This window comes from Gopherus evgoodei, chromosome 11 (assembly GCF_007399415.2).
Source record: "Gopherus evgoodei ecotype Sinaloan lineage chromosome 11, rGopEvg1_v1.p, whole genome shotgun sequence".
Lineage (NCBI taxonomy): Eukaryota > Metazoa > Chordata > Testudines > Testudinidae > Gopherus > Gopherus evgoodei.
In genome coordinates this window covers 2,401,221-2,422,365 of record NC_044332.1, presented here as the reverse complement: position 1 = coordinate 2,422,365, position 21,145 = coordinate 2,401,221, and the positions used below count along the sequence as shown (strand labels likewise).

Here is a 21,145-nt window from a genome sequence, read left to right as displayed (position 1 = left end):
AATTGCGTTTATGTGAGTCCATTAAACTGAGGTTGGAGTGTGAATTTGAATACTGTGATTGAGCATCTCATCTCTGTGCTGCACTTTTTAACTCGTTTGGGCTTCAAACTGACTGCATTAATGCAGGCACTAGTTCATTTATTAAGCAAACTTGTAAAGTGTGCAGGTAGTTCTCATGGTCCCTTTGGGGTGTTGGATGTTCTCATTTTATTCCTCTCAACACCCAGTGTAGTCTGATGACTTATTTTCAGGTTGTTAAACCATCCCTGATGGTGTGTAACTTTTGTGTTATGTGTGATGGGTCTAACTCAGAGGTGGGCAAGCTATGGCCCACAGGGCACATCCGGCTCGCAGGACCCTCCTGCTTGGCCCCTGAGCTCCTGGCCCAGAAGGCTCGCCCCTGGCCCCTCCACTGTTGTTCCCCCTCCCCCGCAGCCTCAGTTCACTGCACCACCGGCGCAAGCCTCTAGGCGGTGGGCTGCAAGCTCCTGGGGCAGCACAGCTGCAGAACCTGACCTGACCCAGTGCTCTGTGGTGCATGGTGCGTGGCTGGTTGCAGCCGGGCAGCACTGCTGCCTGTCCTGGTGCAGCCATGCCACCAGCCACTGGTGCTCCAGGGAGCGCGGTAAGCGGACAGGGAGTGAGAGGGGGTCGCAGTGGTGGTGGTGAAAGGGGTGGATAGGAGGTGGGGCGGTCAGAGGGTGGGGAACGGGCGGTTGAATGGGGGCCGGGATCTCGTCAGGAAGGAGAGGGCAGGTTGGATGGAGTGGTGGGAGGCAGTCAGGGGTGGGGGTTCCAGGGGTAGTCGGGATACAGGAAGCAGGGGTGGTGGATGGGGCAGGAGTTCCAGGGGGGCCATTAGGAATGTGAGGAGGGGTTCGAAGGGGTAGCGGTGGGCAGTCATAGAATCATAGAATATCAGGGTTGGAAGGGACCTCAGCAGGTCATCTAGTCTAACCTCCTGCTCAAAGCAGGACCAATCCCCAACTAAATCATCAGGGGTGGAGGTTCTGGGGGCAGTCAGGGGACAGGGAGAAGGGATTGTTGGATGGGGCAGGGATTTGGGGGGGCAGTCAGGAAGCGGGGAGTTGGATGGGGCGGTGAGGGCAGTTAGGAGTCAGGATCCGGAAGTGGTCAGGGGACAGAGAGCGGGGTTTGTGTGTGCCTGGAGCAGGGGTTCTGGGGGCTGTCAGGGAACGGGAGAGTTGGATGGGGCAGGAGTCCCGAGGGGGGGCTGTCAGGAGGCGAGAAGCAGCAGGGAGTCAGGGACCAGGCAACACGTGGCTGTTTGGGGAGGCACATCCTCCCCTAACCAGCCCTCCATACAATTTCAGAAACCCGATGCAGCCCTCAGGCCAAAAAGTTTGCCCACCCCTGGTCTAACATGTTTAGTTGCAGTGTATTGTTCAACCACTAGAGGTCTCTGTTCCGCATAGTGTTCCAGGCGCAGCACAGCCCTTGGTAAACAGACTGACAAGGCTGGAGCTAGAATTGCTGTTGGAAATCTGTTTGCTTTATTTGTAGAACAGGGTTGGGTTTTTTTTGTTTGTTTGTGTTTTATTGGGTGCCACCTACTGCAGAAGTACTGTTGCATCATGTATTACTCACTTCAGTGTTATGAAAGAAATGCAGTGTCCATGAAACCAAACATTAAATTTGTGGGGAATGAATCAAATCTAACTTTGGTTCATGCATTTCCCTCTCCTTCCACCTTATAGTTTCCTTTCTCTCCAGGGAGAAGATATTGTTTTGGTTGTTTCTGAACTTGTCCCCAAGTCAGACAGTGTCTTGTCCCTCTCTGTAGGCTCAGTTATAGCATTCTGCCACCTCTTGTCTCCCTCTGGCAATGATGCATCCATTGTTTCCCACATCTATTCAGGATGCTATTTTTCACTATGGATAAATAAATTGGGTTGCTTTTCCTGTTCTCTTTTTAACTTCCTTTTGTAGGAGTGCCCACACGATTGTTGTCTCCAAGCCCACCTGTGTGTCTGATTTCCCAACAAGCATCCCCCACTCCCTGGCTGTCTGCTCTTTGTTTTTGCAAGTTGATTATTCTGACTGGAGGCAAAAACCTGATTCCAGATGGTGGTTTGCCTTGTATCGGAGTTTAGAAGCAAAGGGTTTGTCAGTTCCGCAACACTGCCAACCCCAAACCTTCAAAATTCATGAGTCAAGCCCCTCCACAAAATATGAGATGGGCTAAAAATTGATTCTTAAATTGATTTATTTGCCTTCTGTGTTGTGTCTTTAGGGTCCACTTGGAACACATTTTCAGGCTTTTTTACCCCCTCCACGCTATGATGGCTAGAACTTTTTGTTGAAATCTGAGATTCCCTTGTGCTTACATAAGCCTAAAAGCTGGGGCATGAATGAACTTTCGTTGCGAGACTTGTGATACAAACACAAGAGTTGGCAACACTGGTTTTATATGAGCAGCTGATAGATTGAAACTGATCTGCCACAGGGGGCACACGTAACAATATGCATGGTTAAAAAAGCCAATTTCCCCCAAATCGGCATCTCTGCCGCAGATTTGCTTATGATGTCTCGTCTCATTAATGTGTTCATAATACCTGCTGAACAGATTTGAGCTAGCAAGGCTGCTTCCAGACTGATTTGAAGGTATGGCTATACTTGAAATTTCAAAGCGCTGCCGCGGCAGTGCTTTGAAGTGTGAGTGTGGTCAGAGCGCCAGCGCTGGGAGAGAGCTCTCCCAGCGCTGCACGTAAACCACATCCTCTATGGGTGTAGCTTGCAGCACTGGTAGCCACGCTCCCAGCGCTGCGGCACTGATTACACTGGCACTTTACAGCGCTGTATCTTGCAGCGCTCAGGGGGGTGTTTTTCCACACCCCTGAGCGTGAAGGTTGCAGCGCTGTAAAGTGTCAGTGTAGCCAAGGCCTGAGAGGATTTGGGGTTTTGTGTGGGAGTCTGCTAAAACTGGGATCACACAGGGCATGGCTACACTGGAGAGTTGCAGCGCTGGTGAGGGGGTTACAGCGCTGCAACTCACTCTGTGTCCACACTTGCAAGCACGGCCAGCGCTGCAACTCCCTGGTTGCAGCGCTGGCTGTACACCTGGTTTGCCTGGGGTGTAGCGATTCCAGCGCTGCTGATGCAGCGTTGGTCATCAAGTGTAGCCACCAACAGCGCTGTTATTGGCCCCCAGGGTATTAGGAGGTATCCCAGAATTCCTGTCCACAACAAACCGGAATGGCTGAACTCTGATCTCCCTGTAGCTACTTAGCTAAAAAACAAACACAGCTGCTCTTTGCTCCAGCTGTAACTCCCAGCGCTGCACATCTCCAAGTGTAGCCATACCCACAGAGGTACTTTGTATTGTAGAAGAGTCTCAGACTCTAAACTTAAGGCTGTTCTTGAGCTTAATGTTGAGTATATAAGCTTTAAATTCATGCTCCTTTCAGATGGACTTACAGGTCTAACATGTCTTCACAGCTAGAAAGATTAGTTTTTAGGAAATGTGTTTTCTGGAAAATGCAAGAATACGTATGAAGCTTCTAAAACAGGGAAGTCTGCAACTGCTGGACCGTGGTAGATGTGGCAAACACGTTCCCATTAATGGGAATCCAGTCCTATATCAACTCCTTTGTCTCTCAAACCTCCATGCATTAGCACAGAGGTGGGCAAACTACGACCCGCAGGCCACATCGGCCTGCAGGCCACCACCTGCCTGGCCCCTGAGCTCCTGGCCCAAGAGGCTGGCCCGTGGCCCCTCCCCTACTGTTCCCCCTCACCTGCAGTCTCTGCTCACTGCCCCACCGGCACAATGCTCTGGGCGGTGAAGCTGCGAGGTCTTGCCTGGTCGCGCAGCTGCAGAGCCGTTGCCTGACCTGGTGCTCTGTGCTTGGCATGGCTGGCTCCAGCCTGGCGGCGTGGCACCATGGTAAGGGGACAGGGAGCGGGAGGGGGGAGAATTGGATAGAGGGCAGGGGAGTTTGGGGTGGTGATCAGGGGATGGAGGTGTGGATGGGGTTGGGGCACAGCCTCCCCTAACTGGCTCTCTACACAATTTCGGAAGCTCGATGCAGCCCTCAGGCCAAAAAGTTTGCCTGCCCCTGCATTAGCAGGACACTTTTATCTTCTCACTAAAGAATGGTCCCTTACTTTTTGTTGGGCATTCATGCACAGGGAGGCAGATCAGTAGCCTGAAAGTGATCACCCTAAGGTGGTTCTCAACCTTTCCGGACTACTGTTCCCCTTTCAGAAGTATTTGTCTTGCATACCCCCAAGTTTCATCTCATTTAAAGACTACTTGCTTACAAAATGAGACATCAAAATATAAGTGTCACAGAACACGACAGACAAATGTCTGTCTTTTTCTCATTTCTACCATGTAATTAAAATAAATTAATTGGAAGATAAATATTGTACTTACATTTCAGTGTGTCATATATAAAGTTGTATAAACAAATCATTGTATGAAATTTTAGTTTGAACTGACTTTGCTAGTGGTTTTTATGTGGCCTTTTGTAAAACTAGGCAAATATCTAGATAAGTTGACATACCCCCTGGAAGAGCTCTGTATACCCTCAAGTGTATGTGTGCCCCAGTTGATAGCCTCTGCCCTAAGGTACTACAGCTGTTTAGTGGAGACAGTAACTGGGGAAGTTGTTAGGTGTTTCCAAGAGGTAGTTAAACTGAGCTACCAATGCATTCTTGATGTATGTTTGCGATTTGGATGCTGTTTGTCTGTCACGATAATACCTGGTCTGCGTGCCAATTCTGTGTTGTAATTGTCTGTTGGGGGGTCATTCCCCCCCGATATATGCCAAGACAGCCCCAAGTGTGGACTCAGTTTTACTGTTACCATATAATAATACCCTAGCATTTATGTAATACTTTTTATCTTAGCTCTCAAAGCACTTACAAAGGAGGCTGGTATCATCCCCATTTTACAGATGGGGAAACTGAAGTACAGTGACTTGTCCAGGGTAATCCAGCAGGCCAGTGATAGAGCAAAGACTAGAACCCAGGTCTCTTGACTCCCAGTCCAGTGCTCTGTCCTCTAGACCAAACTTCTCCCATCGCCCTTTTTTTGTTCAGGAACTGCTATGCAGATATAAAGAAGCTTTGTAGAGATATAACTATGTCCACATTAGAGGGATTGTGTCACTTCAGTTCTATTTCTACAATTTTATTGTGGACAAGGCCTAAGTGTAGCTTCATCACAATTTTGGTGTGACTTGGGAAGCTATCAAAGGCTTCATTTTGCTTTATTACAAACAAGGCCATGCTCCTGTCTTCTGAGCTATGACTCAGTTACTAGAGTCCTAGAGGGACAAACAAGATCATCAGTCTGACCTCCTGTATGTCACAGGCCACTGAACCACCCAGCAACCACACACTACACCCCACAACCAGAATGAGACCAAAAGACAACAGTCCACAGGAGGGTAGACTGTTACATGCCACAGGCAGTGAATGGGAGGAACTGATGGGCACTGGTGTCTGAGACCCCTGCAATGCCAGAGAAATGATTGAGATATACCCAGGTAATGCTGGTGAGTGACCTGCACCCCACGCTGCAGAGGAAGGCTCCATTCCACCCCACTGCCAGTCCCTACTAATCTGACCTGGTGGAAATTGCTTCCAGGAAATTGAGACCAAGCTCCTGAGGGACACTGCTCAGTGCCACCTCAGAGCCCTGGCCCACCCCCTAATATATTTTAATTCCAATAATTCCCTCAGCTACTCGCGGGACACTCAGTGTCTAGGTCTAAATGGAAAGACATTAGCTACATTGCTGTCTGTGTTGCTCTGCCTGTCTGCTCCACACTTAGCATACGTATAAATCCTAATGTCAAAGTGGACGCTTCAGGGAAACAGGATTCTTGACTATCTCAATGCCTTGCCTGTAGTGTTAGAAACAGCTAGGTAGGTTGACAGTATAACATGTGACTGTTTTGGAATATGCATTCATGCACGTTTGATCACAAAGTAACATGTTAGTTTAGTCTGGGAGAGTTAGTCTGAGGTTGCTTAGTGGAGAAGTTTGCATTAGATCCATGTTTCAGATCTCATTTTGGGGAAATTGATGGATGTGTCCCATCACTGCCCCCCTGCCCCAAGGTCAGGAGCAGTGTCTTTGAGTATGCATATGCATATAACACGAAATGTATGTAAAGTAGGCTTCATTTCGGGTCTGTTAGTCTTCCCCCATACCATTGTTTTAGTATACGTGCACTCAACTTCTGTAGCATGTGCCTGTGAAAGAAAAGGTTGGTTTCTCTTTTCATGACTTGATGGCTAAAGTTTGCTGGTTGAGAATGTTGGTAAACGGCAGGGTCCAGCTGACTGAATGGCAAGTAAAGAAGGATAAAGCCTATACCAAGTCATCTGTAAATTATCCTTCTCCCTTGGGAAACCCTTATGTTCTCTGGGTTGCTACTTAAATGAATCCTAGTTGAATAATCGACTGTCAAGCTTGGCCTGATAGCCAGGATGTGGTTAATACGGGGATGGGCAGCAACAAAGCTGTTCAGATGTGCGTGTCCGAGTTGGAAGATGTTATCTGCCTTATTTTTCCTTTATAAGAGAAATTCATGAACAAAAGAAAGCTCTGTAGCAGTTGTTATGCGTGTTCACTGGAACATCTTACAGCTGGGCTATTAATACAGCTTTCTAGCCTCCATACTAAGAGATAGGAAAGTTTACACCCTTCTGCTTGTATCACCACCAATAAATAAATGCAAGGTACACTTGGATTAATTGCATGTCCCAAAAATTAGCAATGTGTACATTTACTTTTTTAGAGGAACAGCTTTCCACAGTTCTTCTCCCCAACAGCTTCATCTTCCCTTCTTGTCGCTGGAGTTACTTTTGTCTGTGATAAGCGACGAAGAGTCCTGTGGCACCTTACAGACTAACAGAAGTATTGCAGCATGAGCTTCCGTGGGTGAATACCCACTTTGTCAGACGCATGCCGTCAGACTTTTCTCTGTGATGTATTTCCTGACTGAAACCTGTTGATCAATACAGTCTGTCATTCCAACTCAAGCTTAGTTTATTTGTAAATCTGAGTCCTAACTCTGGAATGTTGGTGGCATGTCCTGAAACAATGTCATTAAAACAAAAATTACACAACTTGGGGGTAGTCTTCTGTCCAAACCTAATGCATCTTTCCTTCTCCTTTCATTAGCCACATTCCAGACATGCTGAGATGGGAAAGATTGTGGTGAAACACATTGAATACGAGTGTTCTAACCGTCAGTCCTCAAATGTAAGTTTCCTTTCATTGCATTCCAGCAAAAGCACTGTCCTTCAGAGTACATGCCTTCCTCCTGGGAGAAACTGAGCAGTTAACATTCAGCCTCAGCCAGGATTGTTAGAGGAGTAAAAAAGCTTGTCTTCATGTTTACTAAAAGCCCTGCCCCATCTGAGGGGTTCTGATTTGTGTGTATTTCCTACAAGTGACAAGTCTTGGTTTTTTTTTCCTTTTGTGAGCAGAAAGCTTAAAAGAAAAGTATTGGAAGCAACTTCAGCTTTATCTGGGCCACTGACTCTCAAAATGTCAAATCTTTCTAACTTTTGGTATAATTTAAGTGCGCTGTGTTAGGCAGAGCTGGTGGGAGAACAGAGGAAGGATGGGCCAGTGGGTAGCGCGCTTGCCTAGGACTTGGGAGACCAGAGATGAATTCCCTGCTCCTCCACAGGCGTCTTGTGTGAATTAGGCAAATGGCTTGGTCTTGGTCTATGCTTAAATGTTATCTCAGCATAACCACACTGGTGCGGGAGGTGAAAAAAATCGCCCCTGACTGATATAACTATGCAGACAGCCATGCTCCAGCCCCCTAGTTTTGACACACCTGTGTCGACAGAGAAGTACTTCTGTGGGCGTTGCTGACGTCCTTGATGTGCTGTTCCTCCACCGACAGAACATCATCTGTTGGTGTAGGCTGTGTCTTCCCATGAGGGCTATGTCTGCGTGGCTTGGCCAACTTAAGCTTCATAATGTAGACAGACCCTTAGCCACTTTGTGCCTCAGTTGCCCATCTGTACAATGGGGATAATAGCATTCCCTGCCCCACAAAGTTATTGAGAATAAATGCATCAAAGATGGTGAGGTGCCCAGATGCTAGGGTGATGAGGCAGCTGTTTGAGAGGCAATGTGGTCTAGGTTATTGGGCCTGGACTGGGCATCAGGAAACAAGGATTCTGCTCCCAGCTGTCACCTGAGGCAAGGCACTTCAGCCCCCCTTCCCCTCCCATCCTTTACCTGCCTTGTTTCCTTATAGCATACGTTCTTTGGGGCCAGGGCTGTCCTTTACTTGATGTTTGTACAGCACCTAGCACAGTGAGACTACCGTATTGGGAAAGGACATCTAGGTGCTTCTGGGGGTACCAGTATAATAACAAAGACAGCTGGCTTCAAAGAGATGGCATTTAACTGGGGGTACAGGGAGAGTGTAGAGTTTCTGGGATCTCAAGTGAAAACACAGTGTCCAGTCTCCCCAGTAATGGATGGGTAAATATACCATAAGCGGAACAGGCTTATGTTGTGCTAGGCAGGCTGGAGGACGAATGCCGAGAGTGTTATCTGCAGTGGAAGTGCACATATGTTGGCTGTCTGGTGCAAATGAGTAAAATATATTTCATACACTGTTGGCGTCTATGCTGCTGCATGCCCTCTATCTCCAGAGCCTGGAGGTCTGTTTGAATTCCCATCTGCAGCCTGCCTAGGTACATCCATGGGCGACAATCTCTAGGTACTCCTCACCATAGTCTCTGGAGCTCCAGAAAGTGCTTTGATCAGTCATACAGGAGTGGTTGTCTGGCTCCTGGGTGGTGTGGGTGCTCCCTTGATAGAGAGCTAATTTGTGCCAGGTGATGGCTCCCAGCAGTCTGCAACTGCTTCGTTTTCTTCCTTGGTTCTGGAGTATTTATCCAACTGCTTCTGGGTGCTATGATTCTGACCTGTCTGATACTCCCCGGTGGAGTAAATAGATAGCTTTATTTGGTGGGGTTTTTTGTTCAAGGATATTTATATAGGAAGCTTCCTCCACCATCCTGGATGCTCAGTCTACACACAGCACTGGGCATTGGTATAACTCATGTCTCAGGGGTGTGAAAAATCCACAACCGGAGAGACACAGCTATGCTGCCCTAACTCCAGTGTAGACATTGCTAGGTCGATGGAAGAAGCTACCGCCTCTCAGGGAGGTGGATTAACTGTGCTGAGCAGAGAACCCCTCCCGTTTGGTGTCAGAAGTGTCTACACAGAAGAGCTCCAGCTGTACCACGGCAGTAGTTTCGGTGTAGGTGTCAAGGTTTCTTTCCCCACTTTGAACTTCAGAGTGCAGATGTGGGGACCTGCACGAACACTTCTAAGCTTAATTACTGACTTAGATCTGGTACGCTGCCGCCAGCCAGAAATTCAGTGTCTGGCACGCTCCCTGTCTCCCTCCCCCACCGCCCCAACTTTCCCCTCTCTGGGCTGCCTTGAGAGGCTTCACCAGTTCCCTGGTGAACACAGATCCAAACCCCTTGGATCTTAAAACAAGGAGAAATTAACCATCCCCCTTCCTTTCCCCCACCAATCCCTGGTGAGTTCAGACCCAATCCCCTTGGATCTTAAAACAAGGAAAATCAGTCAGATTCTTAAAAAGAAAGCTTTTAATTAAAGAAAGAAAAGGTAAAAATTATCTCTGTAAAATCAGGTTGGAAAATGCTTTACAGGGTAATCAGATTCATATAGACCAGAGGGACCCCCTGCACCCAGCCTTAGATTCAAAGATACAGCAAACAGAGGTAAAAATCCTTCCAGCAAAAAGAAACATTCACAAGTTGAGAAAACAAACAAAAGACTAATCCGCCTTTCCTGGCTGTTACTTACAATTTTGAAACATGAAAGCCCGATTCAGAAAGATTTGGAGAGCCTGGATGTACATCTGGTCCCTCTTAGTCCCAAGAGCGAACAACACCCGAAACAAAGAGCACAAACAAAGACTTCCCTCCACCAAGATTTGAAAGTATCTTGTCCCCCTATTGGTCTTCTGGTCAGATATCAGCCAGGTTTACTGAGCTTCTTAACCCTTTACAGGTAAAAGAGACATTAACCCTTGACTATCTGTTTATGACAGTAGGTGTACCTGAAGTCTTTAAAAAGAGGATGGAGAAGTGTTTGTGTGTCTGTGTCTGTTGGTCTCTCTCGTTATGCCCCTGTCATGTCTGTGTGGATGAGCATAAGCGTGACATGGGATGGAGAGACTGAGGTTTGCGTTATCCTTTTCTTCATGACTCTATTGGTACCTGCATTTTAAATCCCTTGAAAGAAATCCAAAAATACCTGGGGTGCAATCGTTTAAACCTACCCCCCTGCCCTTACCCCGCTTGGTTTGCAAAACCACCTCCGTTAGATCAGTCTTGCTTCCTTTGCTCCTCTTTCATCCTGCAGGTAGGCTCTGTGCTACTTATACCTGGAGCCTGCGAGGCTCATCCTAGATTTGCTGCTGTTAGGTGTTAGGAAATATGCTTCTGTCCATTTAAGAGTTCATTTGGGATGTCTTGGGCGGGGGGGGGGGGACAGAGAGAAGAGCCACAGAGAGGCTGAAATTAGAGATTACCAGGAACAACTTCCATTGGATGAGGTTATGTTTTTAATTAACCTAGGAGTCTGCTGGGGAAAGCTCCAAGTTCTAAAAACATAGCCATAGTGGCTTGAAAACTTCACGAGAAACCAAGGCAGCAAGGGTCACTCTATCTTGATGGGAGTTTCAGAGCTGGTTAGAGTTGGGATGCAGTGTAGTTGTAGCTGTAGCTGTGTCAGTTTCAGGATATTAGCGAGACCAGGTGCAAGGGGTAATATCTTGTATTGGAGCAACTTCTGCTGGGAGAGGCAAGCTTTCAAGCCACAGAGAGCTCTTCTTTAGGTTGGTTTGGGCCACTTCAGCTAGAGTGGGTTGTGAAAATCGGTTTCTAATTGTTCAATGGCCAGTCCTACTCAGTTTGCACATAGCAGACCAGTGAGGTTTGGAAATCTTTGCAAGGGCTGAGGTGGAACGGAGCACTGGCCTTAAATCCAGTTACCAGCCACGGGACACCAGGGCCAGAGCTAAGGGTAGTTTCTCAGAATGACTAATCCAGATTGCTCCACCTGGTTTGATTAGAGCTTCCCAGAGAAGGGAGAGGAGGGGAAAAAAATACGAAGCTTGAGGCTATGTAAGCCCAAAGAGCTCTTGCTTTGCTTTTCCAGTAAGCCTTTTCTGTCTCAGCAGACACAACTAGATGGGATCTTGAAGATAAAGGTTGTAAGTCTTAATTAGAACTTTACCTCTTCCTTTGTGATGAAGTTTTTCACTATATCCCAGCAGTCTTTTTAGAGAGTTCTTAGAATGGGTGAACCGTTCTATTGCATGTGTTTCCTGCTTTGTGGGTGTGTGCACAGCTGTGATATAAACCTGGAGGTTCGTCAAAGCGTTTGGGCTGTTTTACGAGCTAGTCCTGAATGGATATGGCATTGGAGCAATTGGGAGAGATGTCTGGAGCTGATATTCTGCTTTTCTGTGGGCAGGGATGGTGTCCCTAGCCTCTGTTTGCCAGAAGCTGGAGATGAGCGACAGGGGGTTGATCACTAAATGATTACCTGTCTGTTCATTCCCTTTGGGGCACCTGGCATTGGCCATTGTCAGAAGACAGGATCCTGGGCTAGATGGACCTTTGGTTTGACCCAGTAGAGCCATTCTTATGTTCTTAAATTAAACTCTGTTCTGGCCATGAAGCTGGGGTGAAAGATGAGCCTTATGAAAGAGACTGTACTCAGGAGTGAGGTTTTGGGATTGTCTTCTCAGCTCTGCCATTAACATACTTTGTCTTTGGGCAGATAATGAAAATCTGTGCCTGAATTTACACATCTATATAATTGACACACAAAATATGTGTTAGAAACCCAGCCATCACCTTAGCCTTACCCACCTGTTAGAAGGGGGAAGCTGCAGAGATTTCTACCAGGTTGTTGTCTCTGGACCCTGCAGGAAAATTATTCTGGATATTTCTCACTGCTTTCTAAAGGGTTTGGAATGGCAGCCGTGAAACTGAGGAGAATCTCATGTTAATTTCACTTTGTGGCTCCTAGGGGCAGTTGCAGAAGCTCTGGCTCTGAGCAATGAGGAAGGTGATACTGATCTGGTTCACATTTGGAAAGAAGATTCTTTGTAACCACAGGGCTATACGTTACGCTGGGTTGCATTAGAGCTTAAATCTTGTAGGAATGGAGTCTGAGGCTCCAGTAGGGAAAGCTCTTGAGTATGTTTGGGTTTTTTCAAGCCAAGTATAGTAATTGGTGCTTAGCATAAATAGATAATCAGGTAATGACTTCAGTTGAGGCAAATATTAGAACTCAATGATTGAAGAAGTAAATGTTGACCATTTGCTTCAGTATCTATTGGGGCAAATTTTGATTTTTATTAAATTTGTAAACAGATATTTGGATGCTAGAAATGAAAATCTGGTGCTCTAATTCTCTCCCTTCCCTGAGGTATGCAACCCCACAATTAACAGAAACATGAGTTTCCACCTATTGAAGTGTCGCAAGCTCCTTCCCCTTTGTGAGGAAAAAAAACAAAACAGGAGTACTGTTTGTAGAAGAGGGTTTGAGGTTCTCTGTGCTGCAGCCTTAAGGGAAGTGGGCAGGGTTACTTATTTCCCTTGTTTGCTTTTGTAACAATGCGCGCTAATCTGGGAAGTCCACGCATGTTTAGTTACATGTGCTCTGGATATTTTCATTAGAAGTACCTGGAAATCTTTGTTCGTCCATTGCTTTGAATACAATGTTAGAATTTTAGCTTAAAGTAAACTAAAATTAACAAGGCTGTGGAGTTAAAGGTACAGAGAAGAGAAACTTCTCACCTCTGAGCAAGTCAGAAAGTAGAGATTTACCTAATGAGTGATGTTCCATGAGCTTCCTTTCTCCCACTCAGGGACCAGTGTAGAACTGTCATGTATCTGTGTTGGAAGGAACACTTAACAGCATCTCTGCAAGCCTGGAATGGCAGAGTGGGGAATACAGGTTGGAGGTGAGGTAGCTAGTTCTAATGATCTGTCACTGCCTCAAGCAGCAAACTTGCCAAAAAAAACTGTGGGCTGCCTGTACATCAGGTTATCTGAATGTAGTAAGCCACCGACCTGGGTACGTATTAATCCCTCTTACGACTTATCTACCTGATGCTGTGGAACATCCCAATGTGCTTTGTGCTAATGGCTGATATTCCCCTATATGGCAGATTGAACTTGTGCCTGTTGGGTTTGCAGTGGGTTACTAACTGAACGTTAGAGTGCAAGTACCATCCTGGTGAAGTGTGGCTGCATCACGAATAGATAGTCTCTGGGATCAGCTCTTTCCTGTGTCCTCTCACAAGCTGGCTATGGAGGACATGTGACACTTAACCATTCTCTTGCCTGCAAGACACATGAGATTTAAGCATTCTAGGGCCTGCCTTGTAGTATCTGAATTTAAATATATTCTAAAGCCTGGGAACTCTCAGTAATAAAATCTTAACGAGAAATGTCAAGAACATCCTGGTACTTCAATAGGAGGCAGGAGCAGCCTGGTTTGATTTGCAGAAAATGACTCCAGGAGTGCACTCGGTGAGTTCATTCTAATAATTTGGCATTTCAGGAATCCCCAGCTCAAGACCACGCAGTTTACAATACGTATTATGGGAGTGTAACAATCCCTACAGCAGGGGTCGGCAGCCTTTCAGAAGTGCTGTGCCGAGTTTTCATTTATTCACTGTAATTTAAGGATTCGCCTGCCAGTAAGACATGTTAACGTTTTTAGAAGGTCTCTTTCTATAAGTCTATAATATAGAACTAAACTATTGCTGTATGTAAAGTAAATAAGGTTTTTAAAATGTTTGAGAAGCTTTATTTAAAATTAAATTAAAATGCAGAGCCCTCCAGACCGATGGCCAGGACCCGAGCAGTGTGAGTGCCACTGAAAATCAGCTCGCATGCCGCCTTCGGCACCCGTGCCATAGGCTGCCTACCCCTGCCCTACCATATAGTGCCTCTGAGTGGGAAGGAAGAGCTAATTTCTAATCCTGAGAACTGACACCCTGAGCTGGTTCTTGAAGGAAGGAGCATTGATTATGTTCTACAAAAAAGAGCCCCCATTTATCCTTAGTAAGAAATGAGACCCAAAGTCAAGTTTTCCTCGGCAGGAGCGGCACCAGGGTTTTTGGTGCCCTAGGCGGGGGTCCTTCCGCACTCCCGGTTGTTGGCGGCAATTCTGTGTCAGGGGGGTCCTTCCGCGCTCCCGGTCTTCGGGGCACTTCAGCAGCGGGTCCCGGAGCGAATGAAGGACCCGCCGCACAATTGCCACCGCTGACCCAGAGCGCGGAAGGCCCCCCCGCCGCTGAATTGCCGCCCTTCCAAATCCTGGTGCCCTAGGCGACCGCCTGGGTCGCCTAAATGGAAGCGCTGGCCCTGCTGCTCGGTAGCAGAGCTTTTAGCTCCTCAGAACTGGTGGCTTGTGCTAGGAGCAGTATGGGAGTTAGTTCTTGATGCCCAAGGAGAATTCAGGAAGCATTTTTCTTTGTAAATGGTATGTGTAGCACCTGTGATTGGGGCCCTGTTATGCTAGACACATGGGAGGAGACATCCCTATCCATGAGAGCTTGAGCCAAAATCTCTAGAGATGCAGCTCAGTGCTATAACCACATGCTCAGCCTTTCTACAGCCACCTGATTATTTCTACACGTGAGCTGTGAATACCCACACTAACCAACTCTTTTATTCTCCCTTCAGGTTGTTTGGCCTGTAAAAGTTGCGTCTGGACACAGTCCTCTTGGCAGCTGGAATTTCCCACGCTGGATGGTATAGCTCCTGCAGCAAGGAAACATGGCCCACTAGCGTTTCCCAGGACAGGGCCAGGTTTCAGGATGGCAGCCCAGAGGATTCGTGCAGCCAACTCCAGTGGCCTCCCGCGCTGCAAGTCCGAGGGGACGCTGATCGACCTCAGTGAAGGGTTTTCAGAAACCAGCTTTAGTGACGTCAAAGGTGAGCAGGATTTTGCAGCATTTGATATTTGTATTACAGTAGCGGATGGAGGACCTGACTAAGACCGGTGTCCCATGGCATTAGGCTCGGTATGCATATATAATAAGACAGTCCTGGGCAAGACATACAAAGGGGACATGGGGAGAAAGGAATGGTGGTAAACTGACTTCAGGTGGGAAGTGAAGGGGTGAAGTGACTTGCTCAAGGTCCCACAAGGAGTCTGTGGCAGAACTGGGAATTGAACCTCAATCTTCTTCTAGTCCCTTAACCAGTGCCAGCCGCTTTCCCCTGCAGTTTGGTTTTCCTAATTTTCTAGTTTAACATATCTCCTCCTTATGGGGGTCAAAGTTTTGAGGAGTTTTTGTAAACACTTAGAAAGACCTAGGATCTTCCGTAGATGACTGGAGCACTCCGTGTCAAGGCAGTTTGGATTCAAGGGCTGTGTGAACACAGACCCTAACCAGTATGGTGGAAGCAATTGAAAATAGAGTAGGCTCCTGATTGATTTCCATTGTCCTCTCCTGAAAGGAACACTTACAACTAATTTGTTACAATTGTGTTTAGTTCATTATCTAACAAATATTGATTTGCACGTGGCAGGAAAGTAGGTTGTGCAGTTTGCCTCTTCACCCAGAGCATAGTCAGCCTGTGGAACTCATTGCCAGGGAATGTTGGAAGGCTGAAAGTATAACTGGGCTCAAAACAGAATGAGATAAGGTAATGGAGAATTGGTCTTCTAGTTCCTATTAGCCAAGATGGTTAGGGACAGAACCTCATGCTCTGGGTGTCCCTGGCCTCTGACTGTCAGAAGCTGGGGCTGGACTACACAGGATGGATCACTTGAAATTGCCCAGTTCTGTTCACTCCCTCTGAAGCACCAAGCACCAACCACTGTGGGAAGACAAGATACTGGACTAGACCCAGTATGGTCGTTTGTATGTTCTTTGGGGGTAGAGTCACCTTTGGGTCTCCCAGCCCAGCGTAAAGCATCAAGTGGGGACCGACTGAAATATGATCCATCAACAGAATAAACTATCTCCATTTTGCCCACTTGGCGTCTGTAGGAAATGTGACCCTTTGCCAGGCTCTAATAATTACTCTGTTTCCAGTGGGTACTTGTGACTCATCAGTTGCTGCTTATATGGATGGCTTGGTGTTTTCTTCTAGACCAGCTTGCTGACCCAGTTCTTTGTCAGCTTCATACCCCGAGTACTGTAATGCTGAGGTGGCCCGTATAGCTGGGGGGATGTTGTGGACAGAAGAAGAAAAATAATCAGAAAAGTTTGGGTGTTCTCTTGGCAGCCATATATAGAGGACAAAGAAATGCTCCTTTCCCATCTTTCCTTAATCCATTTCTTCCTTCCTTTTCCCCGCATGCCCTTTGAAAATCACAAGTCCTAATGGCAGGCTGCACTTCAGCGATCGAGCAGGCCTGGCATGAGTTTTGATGCTATAAAACAATGCAGATTCTCTGGCAAGACTGCCAATGTTGTGTGCGCTAAACTCAAGCTTTCAAAAATCATGAGTCATGCCACACACAATCATGAGATTTCAAAAGAGAGAACTACCCTCCTCCCCACATATTTGCTTTTATAGCTTCTGAGTCTTTAGGGTGTCCTTGAACTATATTTTCATGCATTTTACTGCAACCAGGTAGGAACTTATCTTTTTTTAAAATGAAAGATGGGATTTTCCCCCTAATTGCATGACTTTGGGACTTAAACCTATTGAGAGATCATTTTAATGATGAGATCATAAGAGTTGGCAACGCTGACAGTTTGCCCGATGAAGGAATCTAAAGGTTTATCACCAACAGCTTGGAAAGCCTCCAGTGGATGCTTGACGTCGCCAGCCGAGCCGCCGAGTGGATGGGCCTCCGCTTCAACCCCATAAAGTGTGCCTCTCTCCATGTCGATGGCAGCGCCAGGGCTCTGGTCCGGGCATCAAGGTTCCTGATTCAGGGTGAGCCCATAGCCTCCCTCAAGGAGTTTGAGGTATACCAACATCTGGGCACACCCACAGAAGTCCACATCTGACAGACCCCTGAAGACACCATCGTGGAGATCCTGCGGGATGCAGCCCATATCGACTCCTCCGTGCTCGCCCCCGGCAAAAGATCAACACCCTCAATACCTTCCTGATCCCTTGCATTTCCTTCATCTTCAGGGGATTGGCCGTAGCCAAGGTGCCCCTGAATAAAACTGACAGCACCATCAAGCAGCTGGTGAGGAAATGGCTCTACCTTCCCCAGAGGGCCAGCACCAACATCATGTACATTTCCCACAGGCAAGGTGGCGCCAACATACCTTGGATGGGAGATCTATGAAACATGACGGTGATCACCCGCACCTTCCGCCTCCTGATGTGCCCAGACCCAACAGTGCGGAGTATCGCAGATGAAGCCATATGAGATGTAGTCAGGAAATGCATTGGCAGGGCCCCCTCCCAGAAGGATGTTGCCACCTACCTCTGCGGCTCCCTGGAGGCTGAGTTTGGGAGAGAGGGAGGAGACCTGTCCTTTCTCTGGTCCTGTGCCCCCGACACCTCGAGCCACCTAGAAAAGAGGATCAGCCCTGCTGCTGGAAGTGGTGCAAGAAGTGCTGGGAGCTGGGAATACTGATGCCGTGCATACAGACCTCAGACCACACCATTGTCACCCTGACTGCCAGAGTGATCCTGGAAAGGACTCTGAAAGATGCCATCCACTGCCACTGTGCTGAGAACCTCAAGTGGAAGCTGGACCAGGGCAAGGTGTCCAGCACGTGAGATGCCAGCAACCACTTTATCCCCAGGGGCAGCTTCACCAGGTTCACCGACTGGTGGTTCATCCATCAGGCCCGACTTAACTGCGTTCCCCTCAATGGAGCCGTCCGCTGTGGCAACTGGGACACGTGCTGCAGAAAGTGCAGCTACGCCAACAAGACCCTGCCCCACATCCTGCGTGGATGCAAACAGCACTCTGGAGCCTAACTGCACCGCCACAACGCCATCCAGAACTGGCTGGTGAAAGTCATCCTGCCATCCCTGGGGAAGGTCACTGTTGACTCCGCCAACCTCAGGACATACAGCTGACTGTGACCCGACATCGTCGTAACCGATGCAGAAAAAAAGGTCCTCATGATAGACATCACGGTGCCATTTGAAAACAGGTCACTGGTATCATAACTCTAGTCCCAGATTTGGACCTTAGCGTCCAAAATATGGGAGTTAGCATGAAAACCTCCAAGCTTAGTTACCAGCTTGGACCTGGTACTTGCTTCCACCACCCAAAAAATTAGAGTGTTTTGGGGCACTGTGGTCCCCCTGAAAACCTTCCCTGGGGACCCCAAGACCCAAATCCCTTGAGTCTCACAACAAAGGGAAATAATCCTTTTTCCCTTCCCCCCTCCAGGTGCTCCTGGAGAGATACACAGACACAAGCTCTGTGAATCTAAACAGAGGGACTCCCCCCTCCCCGTTTTCCAGTCCTGGAGAACAGAATTACCGAGAGTTAATCTCTCTTTCCCCCCTCACCCAGAGGGAATGCAAAATCAGGTGAATAAATCTAACACACACAGATCTCCCTCTGACTTCTTCCTCCCACCAATTCCCTGGTGAGTACAGACTCAATTTCCCCGAAGTTTCCCAGTAAAGAAAACTCCAACAGGTCTTAAAAGAAAGCTTTATATAAAAGAAAGAAAATTACATACAAATGGTGTCTCTATATTAAGGTGACAAATACAGGGTCGATTGCTTAAAAGAAATATGAATAAACAACCTTATTCAAAAAGAATACAAATCAAAGCACTCCAGCACTATATTCATGTAAATACAAAAGAAACAAACTCTTTGGTACTCACAACTTGGAAACAGAAGATTAGAAAGCAGAAATACTTCTCCAAAGCTCAGAGAAAGCAGGCAGACAGAAAACAAAGACTCAGACACAAACTTCCCTCCACCCAGAGTTGAAAAAATCCGGTTTCCTGATTGGTCCTCTGGTCAGGTGCTTCAGGTGAAAGAGACATTAACCCTTAGCTATCTGTTTATGACAACTGGCTTTCCCCGAGGCCCAAGCACGGAAGGCGTTGAAGTACACTCCACTGGCTTACACCCTGAGAGCCTAGTACTACGAGATCCAGAGACATGTCCTGATTGTGGAAGCCCTGGGCACCCCCACAACGAACCAATACTAAGAGCGTGCGGAGTCGGTCGATGCTATGCCCAGCTCATGAGACAGCTCATGGTGTCCGACATTGTCAGATGGTCCAGACACATTTCTACGGAACACATCATGGGACACCGCCAGTACCAGCTCGAGTAACTGAGACCGCCGACCAGGGAAATAACCCACTTCGTTCTCTGACGAACCAAGGGACGCACTCGACCCATGTACCTATTCACTACACTGATACTGACTTGGACTCATAATACATTCCATAGGTGGCATACCCAAGCCCACTTATGCACCGATGCTTTAAAAACTCCCACACCCCAATCTGGGTCTATGCTGGTTATGTGATATGTATGTATCTCATGAACCTTGTGACCAATACCTGTAATCCCTCATAACTCGATCCTGACCCCAGATGTACAGTACCTTCCCTCTTAACTTGTGTATATTTAATTTTAAACATTAACTTTAATAAAATGTTTAAATCTATCTCTCCAAGACACAGTAGCTAGGTTGATGGAAGAATTCTTTTGTTGACATCGCAGTATCTACAGTGGGGCTGAGGTCGGCTGAATCAAAGTTGCAGAAGCTACCTGAAGCCTGTATCCCAAGCTGAGGGATGGTGGGAAGGTTACAGGCCAAGTTGGATGAGCAAGCATCTCAGACAAGTGATTGAGAGAAAGCAGACAGTCTATGAGGAATAGAAGGGATGGATCAGCAAGGAAAGCTGATCCTTGGAGGTCAGAAAGCATAGGGGGAAAGTGAGAACTGCCAAAAGCCAAGCAGAGCTGGACTTTGCAATGGGAATTAAAACCAATAGTAAAAGGTTCTGTAGCCATAAAAAGAAAACACAGAAAGAAGTGGGACTGCTAAACACTGAGGATGGAGTGGCAATTAAAGATAATTTAGGCATGACCCAACACAAAATGAATATATTGCCTCAGTTTTTAATGAGACTAATGAAGAGCTTGGGGTAGTGACAGGCTGGCTAATGGCAACAAGGATATGAAGTAGAAATTACCACATCCGAGGAGAAAGTCAAACAGTTTAATGGGACCAAACTGGGGGGCCTGGATAATCTCCATCCAAGACTATTAAAGGAACTGGCAGATGAAACTGCAAGTCCAATAGCAAGGGTTTTTAATGAATCTGTAAACTCTGGGGTCGTACCCTGTAACTGGACAATTTTTACTATAGTTCCTATTTTTTAAGAAAAGTGTGTATGGGGGGGGGGGTGGAAGTGATCCAGGAAACTACAGTCCTGTTAGTTTGACCTCAATTATATGCAAGGTCTTAGAACTAATTTTGAAACAAAAAGTAGTTAAGGACATAGTGGTGAATGGTAATTAGGATAAAATATACACCATACATGGTTTTACAAAAGGTTGACCATGCTGGACCAACCTGATCACTATCTTTGAGAAGATTTTGTGAATAAAGGAAATGTAGTAGATCTAATCTGCCTGGATTTCAGTAAGGCATTTGATACAGTTCCACATGGGAAATTCAGTTGAATTAATCCCTATCTTTTCCAATTTAAGAATTGAAAAGTGGATAAGGAACCGACTAAAGGTGAAAGATGATCAGTCAAACTGGAGGGAGGTTGCTAGTGAAGTTCCTCGAGGATCAGTCTTGGGACCAATCTTACTTATCGTTTTCTTTCATGACCTTGGCACAAAAAGTGGGAGTGTGCTGATGAAATTTGCAGATGACACACAGTTGGGAGGCATTGCCAATGCTGAAGAGGGCTGGAATCTATACAAGATCATCTGGATGACTTTGTAAACTGAAAGTAATAGAAATGAGGTGGTATTTAACAGTGCAAAGTGCAAGGTCATGTGCTTAGGGACTAACAACAAGAATTTTTGCTGTAAACTGCGGACTTATTGGTTGGAAGTGACAGAGGAGGAGAAAGACCTGGGTGTATTGGTCATTCGCAGGACGATTATGAGCCGTCAATGTGATGCGGCCATGAAA

The 21,145-nt window shown here is 46.9% G+C and overlaps 1 protein-coding gene across 7 annotated transcripts in view; it reads left to right on the top strand.

Annotated features, from left to right (window-relative positions):
* SH3BP4 (SH3 domain binding protein 4) overlaps positions 1-21,145 on the top strand; it is a 157,076-nt gene that overhangs the window by 90,642 nt on the left and 45,289 nt on the right. For 3 of the 7 annotated variants that reach the window (XM_030580550.1, XM_030580552.1, XM_030580551.1), the window contains exon 2: positions 14,767-15,018. In XM_030580550.1, the coding sequence (XP_030436410.1) occupies positions 14,901-15,018 (118 nt within the window). In that variant the 5' untranslated portion in view covers positions 14,767-14,900. Of the gene's footprint in view, positions 1-7,162; positions 7,244-13,584; positions 13,606-14,766; positions 15,019-21,145 lie in introns of those variants that run through there. The other 4 variants (XM_030580548.1, XM_030580549.1, XM_030580553.1 and 1 more) reach the window with 3 other exon arrangements.